The sequence below is a fragment of the Ciconia boyciana genome, chromosome 1, assembly GCF_034638445.1.
Source record: "Ciconia boyciana chromosome 1, ASM3463844v1, whole genome shotgun sequence".
NCBI lineage: Eukaryota > Metazoa > Chordata > Aves > Ciconiiformes > Ciconiidae > Ciconia > Ciconia boyciana.
In genome coordinates this window covers 69,103,940-69,124,716 of record NC_132934.1, presented here as the reverse complement: position 1 = coordinate 69,124,716, position 20,777 = coordinate 69,103,940, and the positions used below count along the sequence as shown (strand labels likewise).

The following is a 20,777-nucleotide window of genomic DNA, read 5'->3' as shown; positions in this document are numbered from 1 at the left end:
ATCCCTCTTACTCTACCATCATAGCAGTCACAGTTCTTCAGACTACGACCTGTTGCCTGCCACCTACTTCCTACTTGCCTCCACCTACTTTCCTCTTGGTGTCCACTCGTGCATTTCCTTTTAGCTGTAAGATGGAACTAAATTAAAGCTCCCTCTAAAACAAGCAAAAAGGAAATTGTGAATCCTTATCCTGGGCATTCCTAGGGGTGAGACAAAATTGCTCTGCAGACACAAGTTAGAAACACATGGTTTACAACCTTAGGCACTGAGCTGGTTTTTGTATATGTCTACTAGTATCAACTTCTGTGAGATTTAGCTGTTTCTATCATTCTTACTTTAATCCTTTTAATACCTTTGTCCTAATAAACAGAATACAGAAATGTCATTCAAGCTCCATTCCCCTTTAATAACCACAAATGGTTGTTTAGAATAAGTCTGCTTTCAGAAACAATATATTCATTAAAGATATCCTTTAGAATATTATGAGCTTTTGATTAAAATAGTTTAAAAATTCAACTGAATTCATTGAACATTCTTCATATTGGTGACTTTCCCTCTATTCCAGTTCTTAGGTTTAGATGTCTCTTCTCTACAGAAAACTCTTGGCAAAGTCAAATTACAACATGAAAAATGTAGCCTTTGGTACACAATGCATACGTGTAATCTGGCGATGCTGCAAATTATAATTTATACTGTTTTTGACAAGGAGTCTATGAAATTTACTTGAATTGACTGTTTCTCAGTTCTTAAAAATGATTCAAATATTCTCTTGTTATGACTTACCCCCACAGACATCACCTCTGAAATCTTAAGAGATGTGTTAAGTTATGCTAGTGTCTTCAGCAGTCAACTCGCAATACTTACTGCTTCTGTGTTAAAATTTGTCAAACTCAAGTATTAAAGAAAAATGTCACCAATAAGAGGCTTTTTGTCTTGCAATATTTTTACGGTAATAGGAATTTGTCAATATTTTAATCATCTTGAAAAATCCCCATTTTTATGCATTCCAGTTCAATGCTAGCTCTTTGACTATTCCACTGTTACACTAATAAGCATAAAATTCATTTTCAGATTTTGTTGCTGGAATTCAAGCACAGCAAAACCAAATATTTTGCTCCTTAGCAGGCATATCCGTGAGTTCAGGATTTGTTGGCAATCGTTAATAGAAAATCCTTCCACAGAATGAGTTCAAAAAGCTTGTCTACTGACAGCATCTACTAGGCTCCAACTCCTACTGCAAGCCAGAGCCATGGAAGATGGGAAGAAAAATGCTCTACAACAGCATGCATACTTAAAAATGCATACAGTATGTATAAATGACATACCAGGATAAATCCCTCAGTTCTCAGAGTTTCAGTTTTGCTCTTCCTCTGTTCTTGCCCTTAGCACTTTTATTCTGTCCCTGCTTTTCCCTGTATCCTTTAATTTGGTTTTCTTTCACTCTTTCAACAGTTTTTTGTGATCCTATGCCCACTACACCCATTCAACAAAAGCAGTCCTCCTCATTTCTGACGGGCAGAGGTCACACAAGCAGCTTTCTGGACCACACCCACACTTTCTCACATTGTAGGTAGCATGGCTGTGCTTCGCAAGAAAACTAGATGAACTGAGCAGCTTGGGAAGTTTATGTATGGAAGCTTTGCTCCTTCTTTCCCCCATACAGCATATACGCGGTACATATTTACAAGAGTATACGCACACATACACACAGATCCTTTTGTATGTATTAGATATCATAAAGTGTAAATGCATATTACTTTTCACAGAAGTGAATAATAACTAATTAAGCCATTGGCCAGACCATTTTAGCATTTGAGAAAGACAAAGGGGCATCCTCTGAGAAAGCATACTGGAATACGCTTGGATATAGAGGAGGATAGAGCTCCATCTGGGGAATAAAAGGAGTCATAAGAAATTCAGAGAGCAAGGAAATGAGGCTAGAGAAAAAGGCTAGGAAAGACTATTTCAGGATAAAAGATGGTATTTATATTGAACTGTAAACTGAAAAGTAAACTACCATTCTCTGAAACTACAGGAAGGGCGCATATGTTTAGAAACCGTGCTCCATTTCAGGGGAGCTGTATCTGATAACGCTGTCATGTACAGAACTGGCATAATTAAATATTAAATTCAGTCAATTCCAGAATGCTTTAGGGGAAAAGCCTTAAACCCTAAAACATAAAAATAAAATAATGTAGTCTGCTATTGTACATCTTTTGATGGTCTCCATTTTATCTTCAGTATTGACCAGAAGTGATTACATCCTCAGACCTAAAGGAACTTTTAAAAACAAAGTTATTGCCAGTCCTATGCTATTAGTTGCTTTTTTATCATTGTGATACATACATTTAATTTAACACATTCAGGCTAGGGACTCTGTGACTTACATCCTCTTTGCTCTTACAAAGAGAATAAGGACTCTTTTTTTGAATGTACATGGAATATCATGGTAAAAACATGTACTTTGTTGAGAATAACTGGCTTGGGAGGCATCAATCACCTTTATACTTTCCCTGTTGATGTATGCAAGACAATCTTGAGGCTGACATGTTTCTCAGCTGAGATGCATGTAAGGCAAGGATGCCAGCTGCCTCATTATTTTGACTAGGATATTCTGCAACATGCTTTCCTGAGGAAAATGCCTCAAGTACAAAGTGGAGAGAGATGCTGTATTTAATGTGAACCACCCACTAATTCAATAAACTAACAGAAACCATATTCTTAGCACAGTTGCATTCATAAATGTATCAGCAGATGGGAGAGGAAAAGAGAAAGATCTTTCCATCAGTGTTTTCTACACAACCTCCATGTTCGCTCTAGAATGAAAATCAGAATTATTCCTACCTTCATGGTAAGCGTCTTCTTCCTTTTCATCACTTACTTACCCGATCTCTCCTATTTAATTGCCATGCATCAGCAGATCTTTACAAGAATTGTCTCTAAAACTTCATACACTAACACACAACCATTGCAAGAGCAGTGATTCAAAAAGAATGTGAAATCAACAGTGAGTGTAAATTAATGAAGTCTTTATCAATTTTTCCACTAAAGAGATTTTCTCAGTTCAAACCCCAAGGCATGAAATTCAAGTTTGATACTGCCATGGTTGGATTAAATTTTTCAGATGGTTGACTTGAAAAGAGCGATCTGATCTATACAGTCGGACAGACATATAAGTCTGCAGTTAATTGAGCAAGTGTGAAGAGATGAGAGAGTAGTTTATTCTTTCATGAAAGTTTTACAAATCTAATATAAAGTGATAATTTCCAGAAATGCAAGGGTCCAAAATTTTCACACAAATTTTCAGAAGTTTTCTTTCATTCATGTAAATTTTTAAAATATTGTCATTGCATCTCAATACTTTAAGTACTTAAAATAAATTTATTCTGCTTTAAGACTGATACTACATGGCATAAATTAATCCTATGTACTCTAGCCAAATAATCGATATTTGACCTTTGTAGCTCTATATCAAGGCTCCTGGTGAGTAAAGGATGTTTTCTTCTTTGCTAGAGAACAGGCATGAGGAGAAGGGCTCTGTCCTGTGTATTGCCTTCTCTTCTGGAAATGGGGGTTGTTGTGGAGACAATTTGACGGCAGAAAAGAGAAAATTGTGGATGCAGACACACAGAAACAAAATGTACTTTAGATGACAAATAGCTACAAATTTCTCCCCCACTGTTTTGAGAGAACGAGGGAGATAGAAGGGAGACGGGAAGGTTAAGGGGATATTCCTCTTTGCCTTCAAATTGACAGAAAATGTATATTCCTAGCCCATATCAGGAATCACCTATTCTGAGCTGATAAATATCTGTGACTAGTTAGGTCAGCATGCGTGGCAGCAATCTCGGCAGCAGATCTCAACACGCTTAAAACCTTCAGGAGGAACATTATCTTCAGGAGGAACATTATCTCTGAGCAAATTCTTTACTAACTAGAAGCGAAAAAGCATACATAGATTTGGCTACAGTGCAAACTGCTTTGAAAAAGAATCCGACTGAAAACATTTCCTCCATGAAGTCAATGATAAATGATATGAGAGACATTTCCTGTTCTCTCGTACGCATTAAGAGTTTGCTTTGCATAGAAACTCAATTACATGCCCTGGAAAGTTCTCCCCACAACACCATGAAACAATGACACGATGATTAGAAGAAGAAAATCGCAAACTACACATTAACACACGAGAAACACCCTCATGCAGAGACTACGCAAGCAAGGGGGAAGGAGCACACCCAGGTTTCACAAAGCACACGGGAGCGAGATGTGAGAGTGACTGTCGGAAACTTTTCTATTGGCAAGAAAAGTTGAGTCTCACCGTTCTGAACAAAATGGCTGAACTAAGAGCATCTGACTGGTTATGCCCAAATACCCTCCTCCTCATCCTAGCGGTGCAGAGGTGGCCATGGGAGAAAAGCCCCAGAGCAGCATGAGAATGAAATAAAGAGTTGGTTAGTATTTAAAACACATACGTAAGTACAAAGAGTAGTAAAAAGTGTTTTTAATTCCTCATATAACATTCTGGGCCACTTTCAGGTACAGCTTGCTTTGCTCTCTTGTAGGCTTTGTCAGCTTTTAAAATGCCCCTACGCAAAGGGAAAGTGCAATCAGACCCTTCTCCTGCCCTCTCCTCCCTATTGCCCTCCCCTGTAAGGTCTTTGCAAGAACTTCCTTAAATGTTCAAATTTTATCTTTTCTTTACATTTTATCTTTTCATCTGTGAAATGCTATGCTGCATTCATTTGCAAGCACGTACTACAGCTACATTCTGGAAATGGCTTCATTTCACTATAGGCTCGCAGTGTAGAAACAACAGATATTCTAACATTTCTTCCAAATTAAGATTAGGAAAGCCATTTAATTTGCAATATTAATAATTGCACTCTCCTAAAGAAGGTAAGACCAACATTTTCCAAAAACACTGCATAAAATTCAAGCTAGTCAATTTACAGTTCTTTATTTATCAACTGGAGGAGGGTATTAAAACAAGATGCAAAAGGAAGTTGCTCTGAAAATAAGAAATTTTCTGCTTTGTATATACCCCTTACTGTCTTCTGATACAGACATTAAAAGAGATTTTTAAAGATCTGTTTTTGCAAGGTGAATATGTAATTCTTTTTTGCCATTTTCCTCTTGTACCTTACTCAATTTCTGCATATCACTAGGTTGGTGCTTAAAGGTCTACATTGAGATGGCTTCCTTCAAATCTCAACAATTTCTAGATGAGCCAGAGGGCAAAGAGGAGTGCCAAACATTCCTTCACTTTGTCAAGGCAGTGATTAATGATCGCTAATATTTTAATTAAACTGGAATGGATGAGATTACTACATGGGATATGCAATTATGTTGGCATTTTCTGTGCTACCCAAGGGATAGGTAATCTCTCAGATAGTTATCAAGCACACGGCTGTGCTTTGTAAATGAGACAGGAGGCTCCTCACTGCCTTGGAGATGGTAAATTGATTTTCCTTCAGTTCACGGCCCATTGAGTTTGTGAGGGAGCAGTCTGTGCTCATTTGGCACAGAGGCCGGGATTTCCTCATGGGGAATGAAGGGAACTGCTTGTATGCAATCCATAGATCAGAAAGCTGATCCTGGAGCATGATTTCCTGCTACTGAAGACAAGAAACAGTCCTGGACACTCCACACACTCAAGCAGTAAACCTGAGTTACTAAAATCTGAATATGCCAGACAGGACTCCAGTCTTGCATTTTAAGAGAGTAACGTTTCTTTCTTCCCTTTCATTGTCTGCTCCCTCTTCTCCACCCACTTAATAACAGCTTGGTACCGGGAACTGTTTGTTCACATTTCAGGAGTTTTCAACAAAGCCGACACAACAGCAACATCCATTTCTGGTTTATAACTGCACTCTGGAATGCTATTTTTGTTCTAAGGTACTGCAAGCATGTCAGGGAAAATTACATACGACTCAAAATAATCAGCCCCCATAGCAGAATTACTTTAAAAGCAAAAAAGAGAGACACATTACCTGGTCAGGGGAGGGCTTGTGGTTGGTTTGGTTGGAATGGGATGAGGATTTGAGGTGGTCATCCTCATAGTTGTCAGCCATCAGCTTCATACGGTTCTGAGTCTGTTAAAAAAAAAAAAAAAGAAGAATCTCAGTCTACCTTCTAATGTGATCATAGGGACTAAAGGGAATAGGGTATTTATGCTATCCTGTATATCCAAAATCCATACATGGAAAAAAATAAGACACATGCATAAAACATTAGCAGGTATTACTGTAGAGAATTGGTAAAAACTGGGAGACACATTCCAACCACTTCACTCTGAGGCTAAATTAGTTTTGCAATTAAGTGGCTCATCTGACTTGTACCTACTAAAACTTGTGCAGTACATGTGTGTACAAAGAAACTAATTTCTTCTTACACACCCTTGGGATTAAGGGTCAAACACCAATTTGGAGAACAATTCAATGAAAACATCAGTTAGGTGTCCCTAAGTCAGTTAAAAAAAAAAACAACAAAAAGAAATCAGTTTTTAAAAACAGAGTAAACAAGCTGAAAATAGGTTATTGCTTAAGAAGTCCATCCAGTTTCAATATGCAAATCAGTTTTCAATTGATATACCAAAGAGTAGGAAAATTCAGAGACTGGTCAGAAAAATGTGAATTATAGAAAAGCCTTCCTGTGAGGAAATTAAAAAGTTAATACATAAGTCTTTGGGAAGAAAAGGTGGCATAATAAAGATTCCTAAAATTAAAAACTGCATACACTCAGGCAAAGAATTAACAAAATATGAAACAAGTTTCTTAGCTTTTCTTCAACTTCTCAGGAAATGTCAAGTTCCAGAGGATATATAATTTTTAAAAACACAAAATATAAAATGAACTGTGTAAGCTTTCTAGGTAAGTGATTGCAATGAACATTAAAATATACTACATGACTGTGTCTGCAAAGGGCAGTGTTAGCGAGATAAAGCCCTTTTAACGTACTGTCCTGAAATGAGGTCCCCGAGCACCTACAAACACACACACACAAACAAGGAAAGAAATCCAGCTGGGCAAAACGTCCCACCTCCCAGCAGGGTTTACAAAGACCATTCAGGCAGCAAAGACACTCTAGGAGTAGCCTAGAGGGGACTACGAAAGAGCTGGGTCTAGGGTCTTGCAAAGTGAACTGCCGTCCCTGCGTCAGCCGCTTCACTTCCAAGTTATCTGGGTGCCGCTGTCATCGGGCACTCACACCTGGAGCAGAGCCAAAATGGAGTGATGGCATTTCTCCTCCCAGCTCATGAGGTAGAGAAAGCCCCATTTTGAGCTTTGTGAAATCCTTGTATTCCAAAAAAATAAAAAGGCTAGCCAGACCTGTGTTAGATACGATACACAGTAAATTACGTACCGCTAGACATATTAAATCATCAGAGATGCACTAAAATTAAATGCCTTAAATGAAAGCTCAAAGCTCACTGTAAAAATGCCAGCCTGTTGATTCAATCCCTTCATAACTGCATGGTTTCTCACTGAAAACTCTAATTTTAATTAGCATCTCGAGGCTAGAGAATGCAGATTCTACTTGACTGTACTCGGATCATTATAGAGAATGTCCAGGCTTTGAATCTGGGTTTGATTTTACTTTGGATTAATTTAACAAAAGCTAATAGTAAATTGAGCTTAAGCAATAAGCAATTTAATCATACAAAATCTTTATATTGTTTGCTCTGTTTTGTCAAACAAGTTTTGAATTCCAAGTCTGACGCATCGTTCATAAATCACTAATTGAAACATGCTATGTTAATACTTAAACAACCAGTTCATTGTAAAGGCGCTTTCTCCATATTTATTATTTTGTTATATTTAAGGTTGGCTCTTTAACAATTTCTTCTTTGCAATGAGAGCTACTGATTTTAAATGATTTCACATTTCTTTGGAAATTTTTGGTTTTGATAATAAATAATAACTTCTTACATGACTTTCAGCATGTATGTGGGAAAAAAATCTATCAAAAAGCAGAAGTTCAGCAGAATGTTAGTACAGCACATTAACTTCTCTGAGAGAAAAAGTAGCTCTTCCCAGAGAGAGGCAGCATGTTTTATGATATTGCATGAAAAAAACTATGTTAGCGCTAATACAGGAAGAGAAGAATATAAAGATCTAAACATTTAAAGCACAGCATCCCTCAAAGAAAATTCTGAAGTGGAACTGAAGAGGTTGCGTACTTCTGTCACTTAACTTCAAGTAGAATAACCTACTATTAATACTTGGCAGGAGGCATGAGAAGAGGCTGAGAGAATTGGGCTGGTTTAGCCTGGAGAAAAGGAAGCTTCTGTAATTACTTGATAGGAGGAAATAGAGAAGATTAAGCCACACTCTTCCTGGAGGGGACAGGACAAGAGACGATGGATGTAAATCGGAACACAGAAAATTCTTGTTAGAGATCAGGAAAATTCATTTCATAACAAGGCTGATCAAACACCAGAACAGGCTGCCAAGAGGCTGCGGCATCTTCATCCTTGCAGATACTGAAAATGCGACTGGACAAGGCCTTAAGCAAGCTGCTCTAGTTAGAGATGGTCTCAGCAGGTGGTTGGACACAGAGGTCCACTCCAATCTAAAATATGCTGCAATTATTATTTGGGCTTTTCATCTTCAGATAATTTTATAGCTATCAAGGCTGGAGTTTTCAAAAGAAGAGGGAGCTAAGTTCCAAAATTCCTCCTAGTTGCTAAATATGATTTAGCTGCTTAGCTCCATTACGACCCTTTGGACATTTTAACCCAGAACAATCTCTGCAGCATCCCGATGATGACGATCATACAGGATCACTTAACCTAGAAAGACATTTTCTATGTTCCCCTTTTAATCCAACCTGACCTTCCACTGCTTCTGCTGTTAATCTCGTACGTGATATACAAGTCTTGGCAAGAAAACACCAAAATCATTATGGTGATTTCACTACAGGAACTAATTTACACATATATTGTTGGAATTAGGCAAAAGTCAAGAGAAGGAAGAAAAGCAGTTTATTTCCTGATGGATACCACTAGAAATTATTTTCCAACATTAAAATTCCAAGCAGTGTTGCAAATACATAATATAATATAATACAATAATATTTTTCTAATTCTCTATGTCAAACATGGAAATAAAAAGCTTCTGCTTAGGACTAGAATACTAACTGATGAACTTCTAATTGCAAATTTTAAAAATAACTGGAAATACATGAACTCAGTTTCTCTCCTATTGCTCCTCTCCAGGAAAAAATGTTCAAAAGGATGGAAATTTCTAGAGCATATGGCTGTTGCAATGATTTAAAAACAAACCGTTTACGTTACTGTGGGGAACCACTCCAACATCCTGCAGTCCTGAACTGCTTTGTCATGGTGCTATTATACAATCTGCTCCCACCTTATGAGGTTATGGCTCAGATCCTAGGGTAAACATTTCTACATCACTGTAAAAAGTATGAACAACAAAGTGGTTTAACCACTGTGTCCTGTGAGAAAATAAATGAGCAGTGCAGACAAATCGGTTGTGTCAGGAGTGCTTTTGTCCAAAACCTCCCAAGCTTGTAAGCAGAACTAGTGATGATAAGAACCGGATGTCAGATCCAAATTTTGCTTAAAAAATACCATGTGCCATTACAGGTACCTTCTTTATGTGAGTGCAGAAAAAATGCTAGAATGAAAAAAACAGGACAAAACTCCACAACTCAATAGGTTTCTTGATTTTTTCCCAGAAGGTTTCTTATTTTTTTCTGACAGAACAAATTTTGTAACCTTATTCCTTGCCCTCCAATCACACAGCCCCCCCAAAACCCCACACCTTGTCAAAGCCCTTAACCACGCTCTTTAGTCTCCCAATAATCACCATGCAAAAGAACAGTCCCAAACCCTTTAGACTAGTGTCAATCCTCAAAATTACTAAAGAGCCATCGCACACTCTCAGGCTCCTAACTGAAAGCGAGGAATGACTGTGGAGAACTTGCCACAAGAGGTCTGCAGACCAGAGTCTGTCAACCGCAGGTCTAAAGCATAACATTTGCAAGGGCATTGTATCTAAAAAAACCCCAACTTCCTCCAGTTATGTATTAGGCTATACTCTAGTACTATCAGATCTTGCCCACTCTCCCTTTTTTCCCCCCAGAACTTCTGCAGTTGTCCTCTTGCCTCTCTGACACCCGTATTCTTAATGCCCTTCTTGCTTCTCGTCATTATTTAACCCTGGCCTCTGCCCTATCCCTTGCTGCAGCAGGCAGTTATATTAAAAGAAAAAAGCACCAGCAGAAAATATGAGATAAACTTGTTTTAATCGTAAATGTGAATGCTCAGCATCAGCACTTCTTTGAAACATGCTCTCTTTTCTTTTGTTGTTTTGTGGTCCTGCAGGGATTTCACTATATTTTCACCATGCTTTTTCTGGTTATCATGTAGTTTACTTCTGCCTGTATTCTATAATCACTAAATGTTTGGCTAAACAAGGAAATTACCATGGAGTAGACTATTTCTAACGCAGCCAACACCTGAAAACTTTCATTCCAAACAGCACTTGTATAATATTTTAGCTACCAAAACTAGCCATGGTGAATTTTGTTTAAGAATCACTGTGTTCCTCCTTCATGGATATACTGCTTCAAAGCACACTCTCACCTGGAGGTCCCTAAGAGTAAGTTGTTTTACATTCACTGCAGACTACACTGGTAGCTTGTTTGTGCACCTCCACCCTAAAGACCAAATTAATAGATTTTATCACAGTTAAATTATTACATGAGAAAAAACAGAACTGATGCTGATCCACAGTGTAGGGGAAAGTCAGAGACATTCTGGAACATAGCTGGTAAAAGCTCAAGGAGCTCCTCAGGTCTGACAAGCTCTTTATAGTGGAATTTCACATATAAATTTGAAACCCACAGATTTAACTACAGACATTGTTTATAATATATTTTAGAGAATGTTTTTATTTGAAGGCTTGCACTAAGTTGTATGTTAACATGAGAATACATACCTTTCTTAAGCATTTCTGCAGGATAGCTAGTCTTCTGGTAACCATTACCCTGGCAAGTTTTTGAAACCAAATTTTCTTTGGAGGAATAGCACATTTCTGTATCTCTAGACAAGACCTCTAATAAACAGCAGATACTAGCTCATAAGGTGCGTGTTCACTATATTAATCTAGTCTGCTTCATACTCACATTGCAGTAACTTACTCAAAGAGTTTGCATCAAATCTGTTTCTCCGCCATGCAACACAGCAGAAACCATGACATCAGTGACTACTTTCTCATTTTTTGTAAAATATTTGAGTAGGGTAATTTCTGGCTTTGCTAACCAGTCTAAACAAGCTTTATTAATCCTTTAATGTAGAGTTTAAAAAGCCCCACGGTAAGTCAACATTAATATAATGACTATGCTTGTGACAAATGGATACGTGGTGGAGACGGTGTGTCAGCGAGTTAAAGGAGTCATCCCATTTCAATCTGAGTTGAATGCTTCACTGGAAGCACACACATGCAAATGGAACAGTTTAGAAACCTTTTCACCACTAATAACACAGAAATATAAAGGAGAAACTCAGGCGATGTTTTTTTCGAAGTCATGAGCTAAACTCAGTATCTCTGAAAATTATGTTCTTGCAAAGACTTTCAGATAGTCCTTTTCTATTTGCTGAAAACATGCAGTGAGCCATACTCCCTGTAAATATCCAACCAGCTCCCTGCTGGAATCTGGCTGTCAGAAACCACAGAGAGAACAATCCTTCCTCGCCTGTTATTAGAACGTGACGCCCTGCGTAACTACCTTGAGTGTATCTATACCTACCTTGAATATACACCTACCTTGAGCGTATACCTACCTTGAGGACAGGGTCTCTGAAAGATTGTTTCAAGTATTTTACTCTATGCCCCCTTCCCATTCATGATATTTAATGATCCGGGAGACATTTTTCAAAATTGTAGAGATGGTACATGCTGAGTTGTCGTTTTTGTTTGTAAGGTTTAAAAGGCACATCATTAGTTAGGGTTGGCTGTCCTTTTGGCTATGTTTAAGATTAGCAACTGAGATTCCTCTATTAGCAGCAAACACACACAATGTTCAGCTGCATACATATGATAAACCATTCCTGTTACTGCAGTTCTGTACGTCCTGGAGCCTGTGTTTTTGTGAGCCCAACAAAGAGCACGGGCAGCGTGCAGCTGCTGGGGTTTGTCAAAGCCTGCAGGATTTAACACAGATTCCACCTGAGATACTGGCTTCTGCATCGACCGTTGGCAACGTTACAACAATGTTACATTATAAAGTGAAAGACCTTATCAGCTCACTCAATTTCTGTGTTTAACGATTTCATTTTTCTGTTCATCTCCCCACATGGGATAATTACAGAGAAACTTCATTCTGGAGAACTCATATTCAAAAACCTTTGAACTAAACTAAAGGAGGCAGATCATTTAGATATGGAGTTCTCTCTGAGGCTTGACATATGTAGATATACGTGGACAGATTTAAAAAACTAACTTTGAACTGAAATTTTCCCTGTACAGGAATGCGTCTCTTGGAGCTTTATTAGTTCCTTAGGAGATGAAGAAATAACTAACTACGGGTTTGCCTGATGACAAAGTTTATTGAAATCTATTGCTCTGAATGCTGTATAGAGAAAACTAGTGACACAAAAGACAACTCAAATCAGATCTTGTGTTTGGGATTCCTTATTGTGTTCTACCACATGTGGTATGTGTTCCCTTAGCTCTCTTGTACTCTCTTTAGAGATACGTCAAGCTATGTTTAAGCCTGACTGGTCAGTGGTAATAGAACAGCCTTTCTCTTCCTTCTTTCACAGGAGCTAGAATTTCCCCAGGCCCAGATTTAAAAGGAAAATAAAATAAAATAAAAATTAAAAAATCCTTCCTTCTCTCATGGCTAACTACTTGGAAGCAAACCAAGTAACCAAGTATGTTAGTTCTTTGGCATCTTTCCCACCGCATGTAAGGGTCTTCGGCAGAAAGCTCAGTAAGGTGTGTTTTCCTGTATCTCAAAGATGTCTGAGCAAGGGCTGGACTCCGAGAACGTTTACCACCGTATTGTAAACCTAATTTATACTGACTGGGTGGCCTATGCATCAAAAAACCCTTTCAGGCAAGATCAAAAGGACAAATGGTATCCTGTGACAACAGCCTCAAAGAATCCTGGATCCCTCACACTACACAAAACCAAAAAAATTATTTACTGAAATTGATCTGAAGACAGCAACAGCAAGCAAAATGAACTGCTGCTTTAATTCTTAAGACAAAATAAGAGAACTGGTTATATTCACCTTCTATAAAATAGAAGTGAGCATATAAAACCTCTATACTCCAGGTTTAAAGTAAGCAGGTAAGTAGTTTTTGTGTTATGAGCCTGCCCTATGGTGCGGTTTGTTAGGGCAAGTCTGATCTCAGTTTCACGCCACGGCAGAGATGAAGGGCCTTAATGCAGAATTTCCTGCCAGAGAATACAAGATCAGTATCCTTTGCTGCCACATGCCCTGAAAGCAGAAAAGACTCATTTATTTAAATTAGCTTAACAGCAACTGTTTTTTGCTAAATCACACTGCTACATCCACTCTCCATCTATTGTGCCTTCTTCATTACTTCTTTCATCAGTTAAGAACTGATTTCTTTTGCAGACAGCATGGCTACCCTTGAAGAGCATGGGAGTCCACTTTATTATCCATTTTATGCTGGCTAATGAAATCTGCGTGCTTTGGATTTGTATTCTACATCTTCTAAGCATGGCCTTCAACCCTACAATAATCTCTTTCTCCATCGTGCCTCCCCCATGGTGTCTCCAGGCAAGAGTCAGCTGGGACCAGTGTGAAAGTATGTATGTTCTGAATGGCCAGCCATATGTGTATGCTATAGCCAAACAAAATATATCACGGCTCAATTCTTCTTGCCTTTCCCTGTGTGGGAGCACTGCTTCGGGCTTTTTTCACCTCTACCCAGCTGTGGATGTTAATTAAGCTCCTATAAATTACACAATCTTTGAGACTTCTTTCCCTCTGTCAAATTTAGTTGAAAATGGTCAATAACTTGAAAAGTTACTTGGTGGGAACTATAGCTCAGCTAAGCAGATGGATAGCACTGTCATTTAAACTCTTCTTTGGAGGACTTCAGGATAAAAGCTGGTCCAAACTGGCATGTTTTGTTCAAGTTGTAAGAGTTTGGATGTAGTCTCTCAATATATCCTTGCATTCAATGTTGCATAGAAGTGGAGTTTTCTGATACCGTGCTCCATGCCTTCCTTTAAGATTCTGGGAGGCCGAATTGCTATAAATTCTCAAGTGAACAGCAGCAAGCCTTTCATGTTTAGTTCATGTGTCTGCTGAACATTTAATATATACAGTTTATTCAGTCTCTTTAACCTACTTTGATACATACCACCAAGGACAACTCACTTGAACAAGAAAGTGAAATGCTACTTCTATAATAAATTGAAAGGCAATACCAGTCTTTGTCATGGTCCTTATTGCTCAAACTGTTGAAAACTCCTGATTGTTCTTCTCCCCTTGCTCATTTTTCCCCTCTCATGGTGTGTTTGTGGCTCCAAGCTAAAAATTTCATCTTATATTTTATCAGTTGAGAGAAAAACAAAGACAAAAAAGCAGCGAGAAAAATAAGCTGAAATGTACTTTGGAGCATAAACACTCCCTAAAAACTTTGATAGGTTGGTGATACATATGCTTTACAAAGCAAAATGTAAAACATATCTCAGGTTATGCTAAGGTTGGAAATGCATTCCAACATTATAACGATCCTGTGATTACTTGAAACTTGTGCAATTTAAGCACCAACATTAAGCACCAGAGAGAAGTCTTACAAAATCTATAAATATCTGAAGGCAAAACTCCTAAATTACCTACATTGTTTCCCACAGAACAAGCAAGTATTTCTATCAAAAACAGAACAAGCTTTGTTTGACATAGTTGACGGGACTCCTCCTGTTTTGTTATGACTATTTACTTGAAATTTCTCCTTCCCTTGTCACTTCAGCTTTACTCCACACCCTGCTCATCTTACTCTTGTCTATCTTACTCTGTCCCTCTTGCCCTTGTTATTCTCTTTGGTTCTCCTTTCCAAATAAATCCACTTGCATATGCTCAACTTCACAAAGCTGCCTGTATAACACAACTGCCTTAGTCACTCTGCTTTTGTCTCTTAGTCTTTCTCCTAGTCTGAAATCAGGAAGTTTCTCAGTCCAGTGATACCTGGCAAAATCCCATGTAGGAATTTATACACAAGATGCACCCTACTGTAAAATCTTAAAACCTGGTCATGATCCCCTGCTTCAATAAAATCATTTGTAGGCCACCTGTTCACGTATATCTACGTACACCTTTCCTAGTCGATGCGATTTGCAAGTTTTCAAATCTTTGTCTATTGTGACTGTGTCTTTACAATAAATATAGTAAAAACATTCCTTTATCCAGGTATTTTTATTTTTGGAAGGTATATGCCACTGTGGTTTTTACCACAGCTCTTTTAGCCTTACGTATTTTTATTGTTATATGACTCACCACTTCAATTGCATTCGCCTGCAGCTTCAAAGAGTGGTTAATAGTAACCCCCCTCTATACATGCTGTTCTTGGCAAAAAAAGTAGTTATGTACAGAAACAAATTCCTAGATGCTAAAGTGATGTGAGCTGCTCAGTATCATCTCAACACAGACTGTCTGTAACTGCCCAGAACCCAGCTCTGGGTGTATACACGAATGTGTCTGTGTCTACATGATATAAACAGTGTTGATAGCAACTTTTTAAAAAAAATCACAATGAAACCTCAAGATTATTTATGCTTGTTCTGAAATTAATTTTAAAAGCTGTTGCATATAAAAGAAAAAGAAAACCAATATTATTCTTTTTCTGCCTCACTTTTATCTTCGAATCTAGGCAAAATCCTCCACGGTAACTGCTGGAGGGAAGAGTTGAAAGGGCATTTCCTTTGACAACCAACAGAACTTTGCTACCCCAAACTAAATTAAAACTAAGAATTTTCTCTGTATGGCCAATTATTAGGGTTGACATCCACGTAGAAGAGCCCTGCCTCATAAGATCCATACAAACACACAGACATTACATTCCTGTCTGTCCACACCATCTGTGCGTGTGGTCTGCAGACACAGGATTCCTGTCCATCCACACTGTCCCTGTGTTTGGTCCACAGAGGCAGGATTCCTGCCCGTGCACACAGCAGCACATGTGCAGTACAGAGTTGGACAGATGATTCCTGTCCATTTGCCCCGCTCTTGCACACAGTACACAAGCAAGGACAATCACAATAAACCAACACTTCTTCTTTTCTTTTTCTTCCTGCAGAGGTTCATTTTTCCTATTAAGTCTGCATCAAAGCTTAGATAGCAGTACTAGCTGGAAAGACTGAAGAAACATTCAGGTTTTCTACTGTATTTGTGCCAAAATTATTCTTACCAAGGAAAGAAGTTCTCTTCCTTTCTACAAAATTCATGGCACACAATGTGTAGAGATGTGCCAGTTTGGTCAGATGAACTTCTCTAAGGTGTCTGCATTTCAGACAGTATTCCTGTCATTGCCTGCTCTATTCCTAATCTGTTGTCTTTCTGTGATTTACATTATATTATGCCATTACATATGAGTAGATGGGCACCATATGGCACACTGTAAAGCTTAGAAAAAAATCTTAGAAAATTCCGTCTCTGCTATAGAACCACCAAAAGAAAAAGGCTTGGGGAACAAGATGAAAAAACAGCCAGTCATACCTCCAGTGTTTTTTCCTTAACAATCCTTTTACTGCAAAGTCAGGAAACTTAAGAAAGGTGATGCCACATGTTAAAGAACCCTGACAAAGCAGAGGAAGAAGTAGAGATGAATGAACAGAAGGACAGGGACAACCTCAACTGATTTATCTGTAACTAGAAGACCAAGGAGGAAACAAGGATGCCTTCATATTTTTTAAGCCCTCTTTGTATCATAAAACAGATTGCTGGCTGACAATGGAGAAGGACTAGCTAGTTTTGGTAATCAGGAAAGAGAGGAGGAAGAGACATCAGGAAATAGTCTTAGTCTGCACCTCCCAATTTGTGGATGCTTCCCACCAAATCTGTGAATCCGTCTTTTTCCAGTCCAGAAGAACATACTGATATCTTGCCTGTCTCTCTATGAGATATGGAAGACACTTGAAAGGCGCACAAAAGGAAGATCTGTGTGTATAAATTAATATATTACTCCTTAAAAAAAAAAAGAAGAAAAAACCCTAGAATGAGAAGGTACAGTACTTATTACTTCCACAGAGCAAATAAACCCATGCAGTCTTCCAAGTTTTAAACAACTTATGTATGTGTGTGTTCTTAAGGATCACTATATTGCTTTTATTATTTTTTCAACACCATTAATGTCAGCAGTTGGCAGAAGTTTGGGTTGCTAGCTGTAATAAAGGAAGTGAAGCCAAGGTTATATCTACTAGTGTTTTGGAGATGGAGGGCACACTGGCTTGATATCAGAAATTATAGTTACATTTCAGGTTAAAGTGAAAAAAGTGAGAAGAGTAATTTCTTAAACTAATAAAAGCATTAAGTGTGCTACAACGGTGAAACTGAATGTTTAAAAAAGCTAAGTTCCCCCCCCCCCCAAATAAAAATCCACTGTAAAACCAAGAGATACCTAGGTTCTTCACATCCTAAGGAACTTGGCTGGAGTCAGCTGTGAGAGCTCCATTTATTTTTTTGTTTACTCAATTACAGGAAATATTTGTATTCACACTAAGACAGGAATTGGTAGTAAACAGAAAGAAAGAGAACAAAAGACTAAGTTCTGTGACTGTAAAGTTGTGCTCAAAGAAAGAGAACAAAACCCCTCATAAAATGGCTACCCCTTAACCAGGGCTGTATTCAGGATAAAAGACCATTACTTCCCCCAGGCACCAGTACTGTGATCAGAGTTTAATATATATTTGGGGACTTAAGCTTTATGGAAGTTGAGAGGCTAATATTCACCTATACTAATGACAACCTAAAATTGTGTAACATGTTATTGCAAAGGTAAATTTACTCATATTTGAAACTGAGGGTGCTTGACCAGCAAATTGATCTTATGTCCACATGATAAGCGTTTGATTATGCCAAGTAAAATCAGACAGCAATCTTTTGATAACTGAGTTTGAGACTTATTTTGTCTTTACGCACAATCTTGGACTAATCCCTAAAAGCATTTCTTGGTACTGAAAAGACTCAAACCTTTCGTACCACATTTAAGGCAAAGAAGGGCAGACAGAAACCGCTCCTTTATTTTGTGTTCAATACAGGTCCCCTCAGAGACAGCAGAACACAACTGCCCTAAAGATGATCTGCCAAAATCACTACCTCGTATTTGACAGCATCGTCTGCGGACCCCCATTCAAGGGAGGGACTGGAAGCAGGATCTCCATCAGTATCAACTTTCTCATCTTTATCTTTCGGAGCTGGCAGCTGTTACCAGACTGCTCACAGCTTCCCAAGTTAGCAGCCAGCAGCAAAATCTCCTTCCCCTCCCCACACACATTCACAAATGTCAAGTGGCAAAAACATTACCTCTAGGGAAAAACTACACACCTTTTCTTTGGTCATTAATATTTTTTCATCTCAGAAAAGGGGTGTAGAAAGCAGCATGTACTTATTAAGGAGTAAAATGCAGAATTTATTCAGCACCAAAACATGAATAGTAATTTTTTTAAGACTTGGATTCTTTAGAACAGAACATCATGAATTTAACAGAACTGAAGGGAATCTGCAGCCATCAGCACCTGTCCATTTGCAGAAGCTATCATAAGTAACTGATGCCTAATTTCATAAATCTTTGTCTCCTTTTGACAAACCTGATATACTATCCTATCAATTTCCAGAATTTGGTATGTAAATTAGTGAAGGGTTAGTATCAAGGAACTAGTCCTAATTGACAGCATATATCTTAGATTTGCAGCTGCAACATGAAACTCCTATTTTCCCCTGCGTTACCTATTCATTAGCCTGAGATATCGTGTACTGGAGTAGGCTCAGACTGTTTCAAAAAGGGAAATTATTTTCAGAATTCTAAGGACCTTAATACAGTGGATGAGACAAAAAATCCGTACACTAAGAGGTATTTCAGTGCATAAGCTCAAAAATACCTGAGACCACTGTTCATCAACAGCTCACTATTTACTGAAGCTGAAGTTCATTCTGTACAGTTAAGACTTAATTTTTCCATTATAATTTTTTAAGATGGTGGGGATTAAAATTCTCTATTGCAGACTATGTATTTTTCTCTTCTCAAGCAAAAAAAGCACTGATTTATTATGTTACCTCCAAAATAACACAGTAAAATCCCAAACATGCAATATAGTCTATGTTATAGAGCATTAATTTTCATTCATATTTCTAAGTGCACAATGCTTTCCATCATTCCTCCTTCAAGTAAAGAACACATCATTCATACTAAGACATACAACCGTTAATCTGTAATCTACTTGAAACCGTCTATATATTTAGTTTATGAAACCAGTCAGTCACCTCATATCTGTGACTTCACCTTCTCCTTACACGTTTTTGGAACACACCTTGCAGCGTCTATCACCTCACCAGTTACAGATCTTACACAAATTAAAACCCATACTAAAGCTGGTAAAATGCTTTTCAGCTTTCTGCCACTACCTTTCTACCAACTATCAACATGTTAATTGCTTTTTATATCAAATAGTTGTTAAAGTCACAGGTTCGTTAGGCTTTTCATCCAAAGAGAAGGAACCACAAATAAAGTCTTATTTTATAGCTTTACTGTGAAACTGTTCAGTGTGTTGTGTGTTCCCTGGGGAATAATGCCAATAAATGTAGGAACAGATAAGCGTGATGTACCAAGTTAGCACATTTTGAATGGAGATGAGATAAAGGGACACGTGTGTCTTCTAGACAATTGCCAGTGCCAGGTAAAACAGCCCAAATGAACAGGAATAACTTAGTATAGAAAAATCTGCATCCAATCAATGAAATATCAGTAAGGATAGTTACAGACTCATCTTGGAAAATCACAGTATTTTAAGTGAGTTCAAACAAGTCATTCAAAATCTTCCTGTAGCTGAAATTTCAGCGAGAAATTCCTGTTTCTTCATAAAAAAATATATTCATGGGTTTATCTCATCAAGATTATTTACATATTTAAGTGGAACTCTGTCACCAAAACTTCAGAGTTCCCTAAACTCTTGTCTAAATGACAAGATTTAAATGTAATCAGGAACTCACTGTATTTTCCGGTCAGCCTTCAAACGTCATCAATTCAGATACCGGAAGAATGATGCCAAACCAACCCAGCCACAAGAACCGATTGTCGGAAAGTCTCAAATATTTTACCCCTGAGGCACGTCCTTCCGCTGGACAACAAACAGGGACTAGTCGTGTATGGGTCCTTCCCAACTACCCCACAAACCGTAGAAGTTAAGCAAAAGAAGATGCACCCGTAATTTTATTCCTTCAATGAACAACTATCGGCAATCTTGAGCTCTTCTAAACCACTCTTTCTGAGCTTCTTCATCTATCTCATGAACTCACCAGCTAACACAAAGACTGTCAGAAACTGAAGGAGGGTAACTATTCTCAACATAAAATTTGGAGCACAGAAGTCTCATAAATACATAAATGCTCTGTTGGATGTATGTATTAAAAAGATCTGTTCTAATATATTCTTTTTTTTAAACTGAAAAAGTGCCTATCAGATCAGTGGTTTGTGCCACGATAACTACAGAAAACCACCATACGGTACAACTGCGACGTGAAATGACAGCGACTACATTTACATTGCACTAATGTC

General features: G+C 38.1%; 1 protein-coding gene across 4 annotated transcripts in view; it reads right to left on the bottom strand.

The window, feature by feature from the left end:
* ERC1 (ELKS/RAB6-interacting/CAST family member 1) overlaps positions 1 to 20,777 on the bottom strand; it is a 319,812-nt gene that overhangs the window by 29,914 nt on the left and 269,121 nt on the right. For all 4 annotated transcript variants that reach the window (XM_072873069.1, XM_072873097.1, XM_072873087.1 and 1 more), the window contains one exon: positions 5,991 to 6,092. In XM_072873069.1, the coding sequence (XP_072729170.1) occupies positions 5,991 to 6,092 (102 nt within the window). The remainder of the gene's footprint in view (positions 1 to 5,990; positions 6,093 to 20,777) is intronic.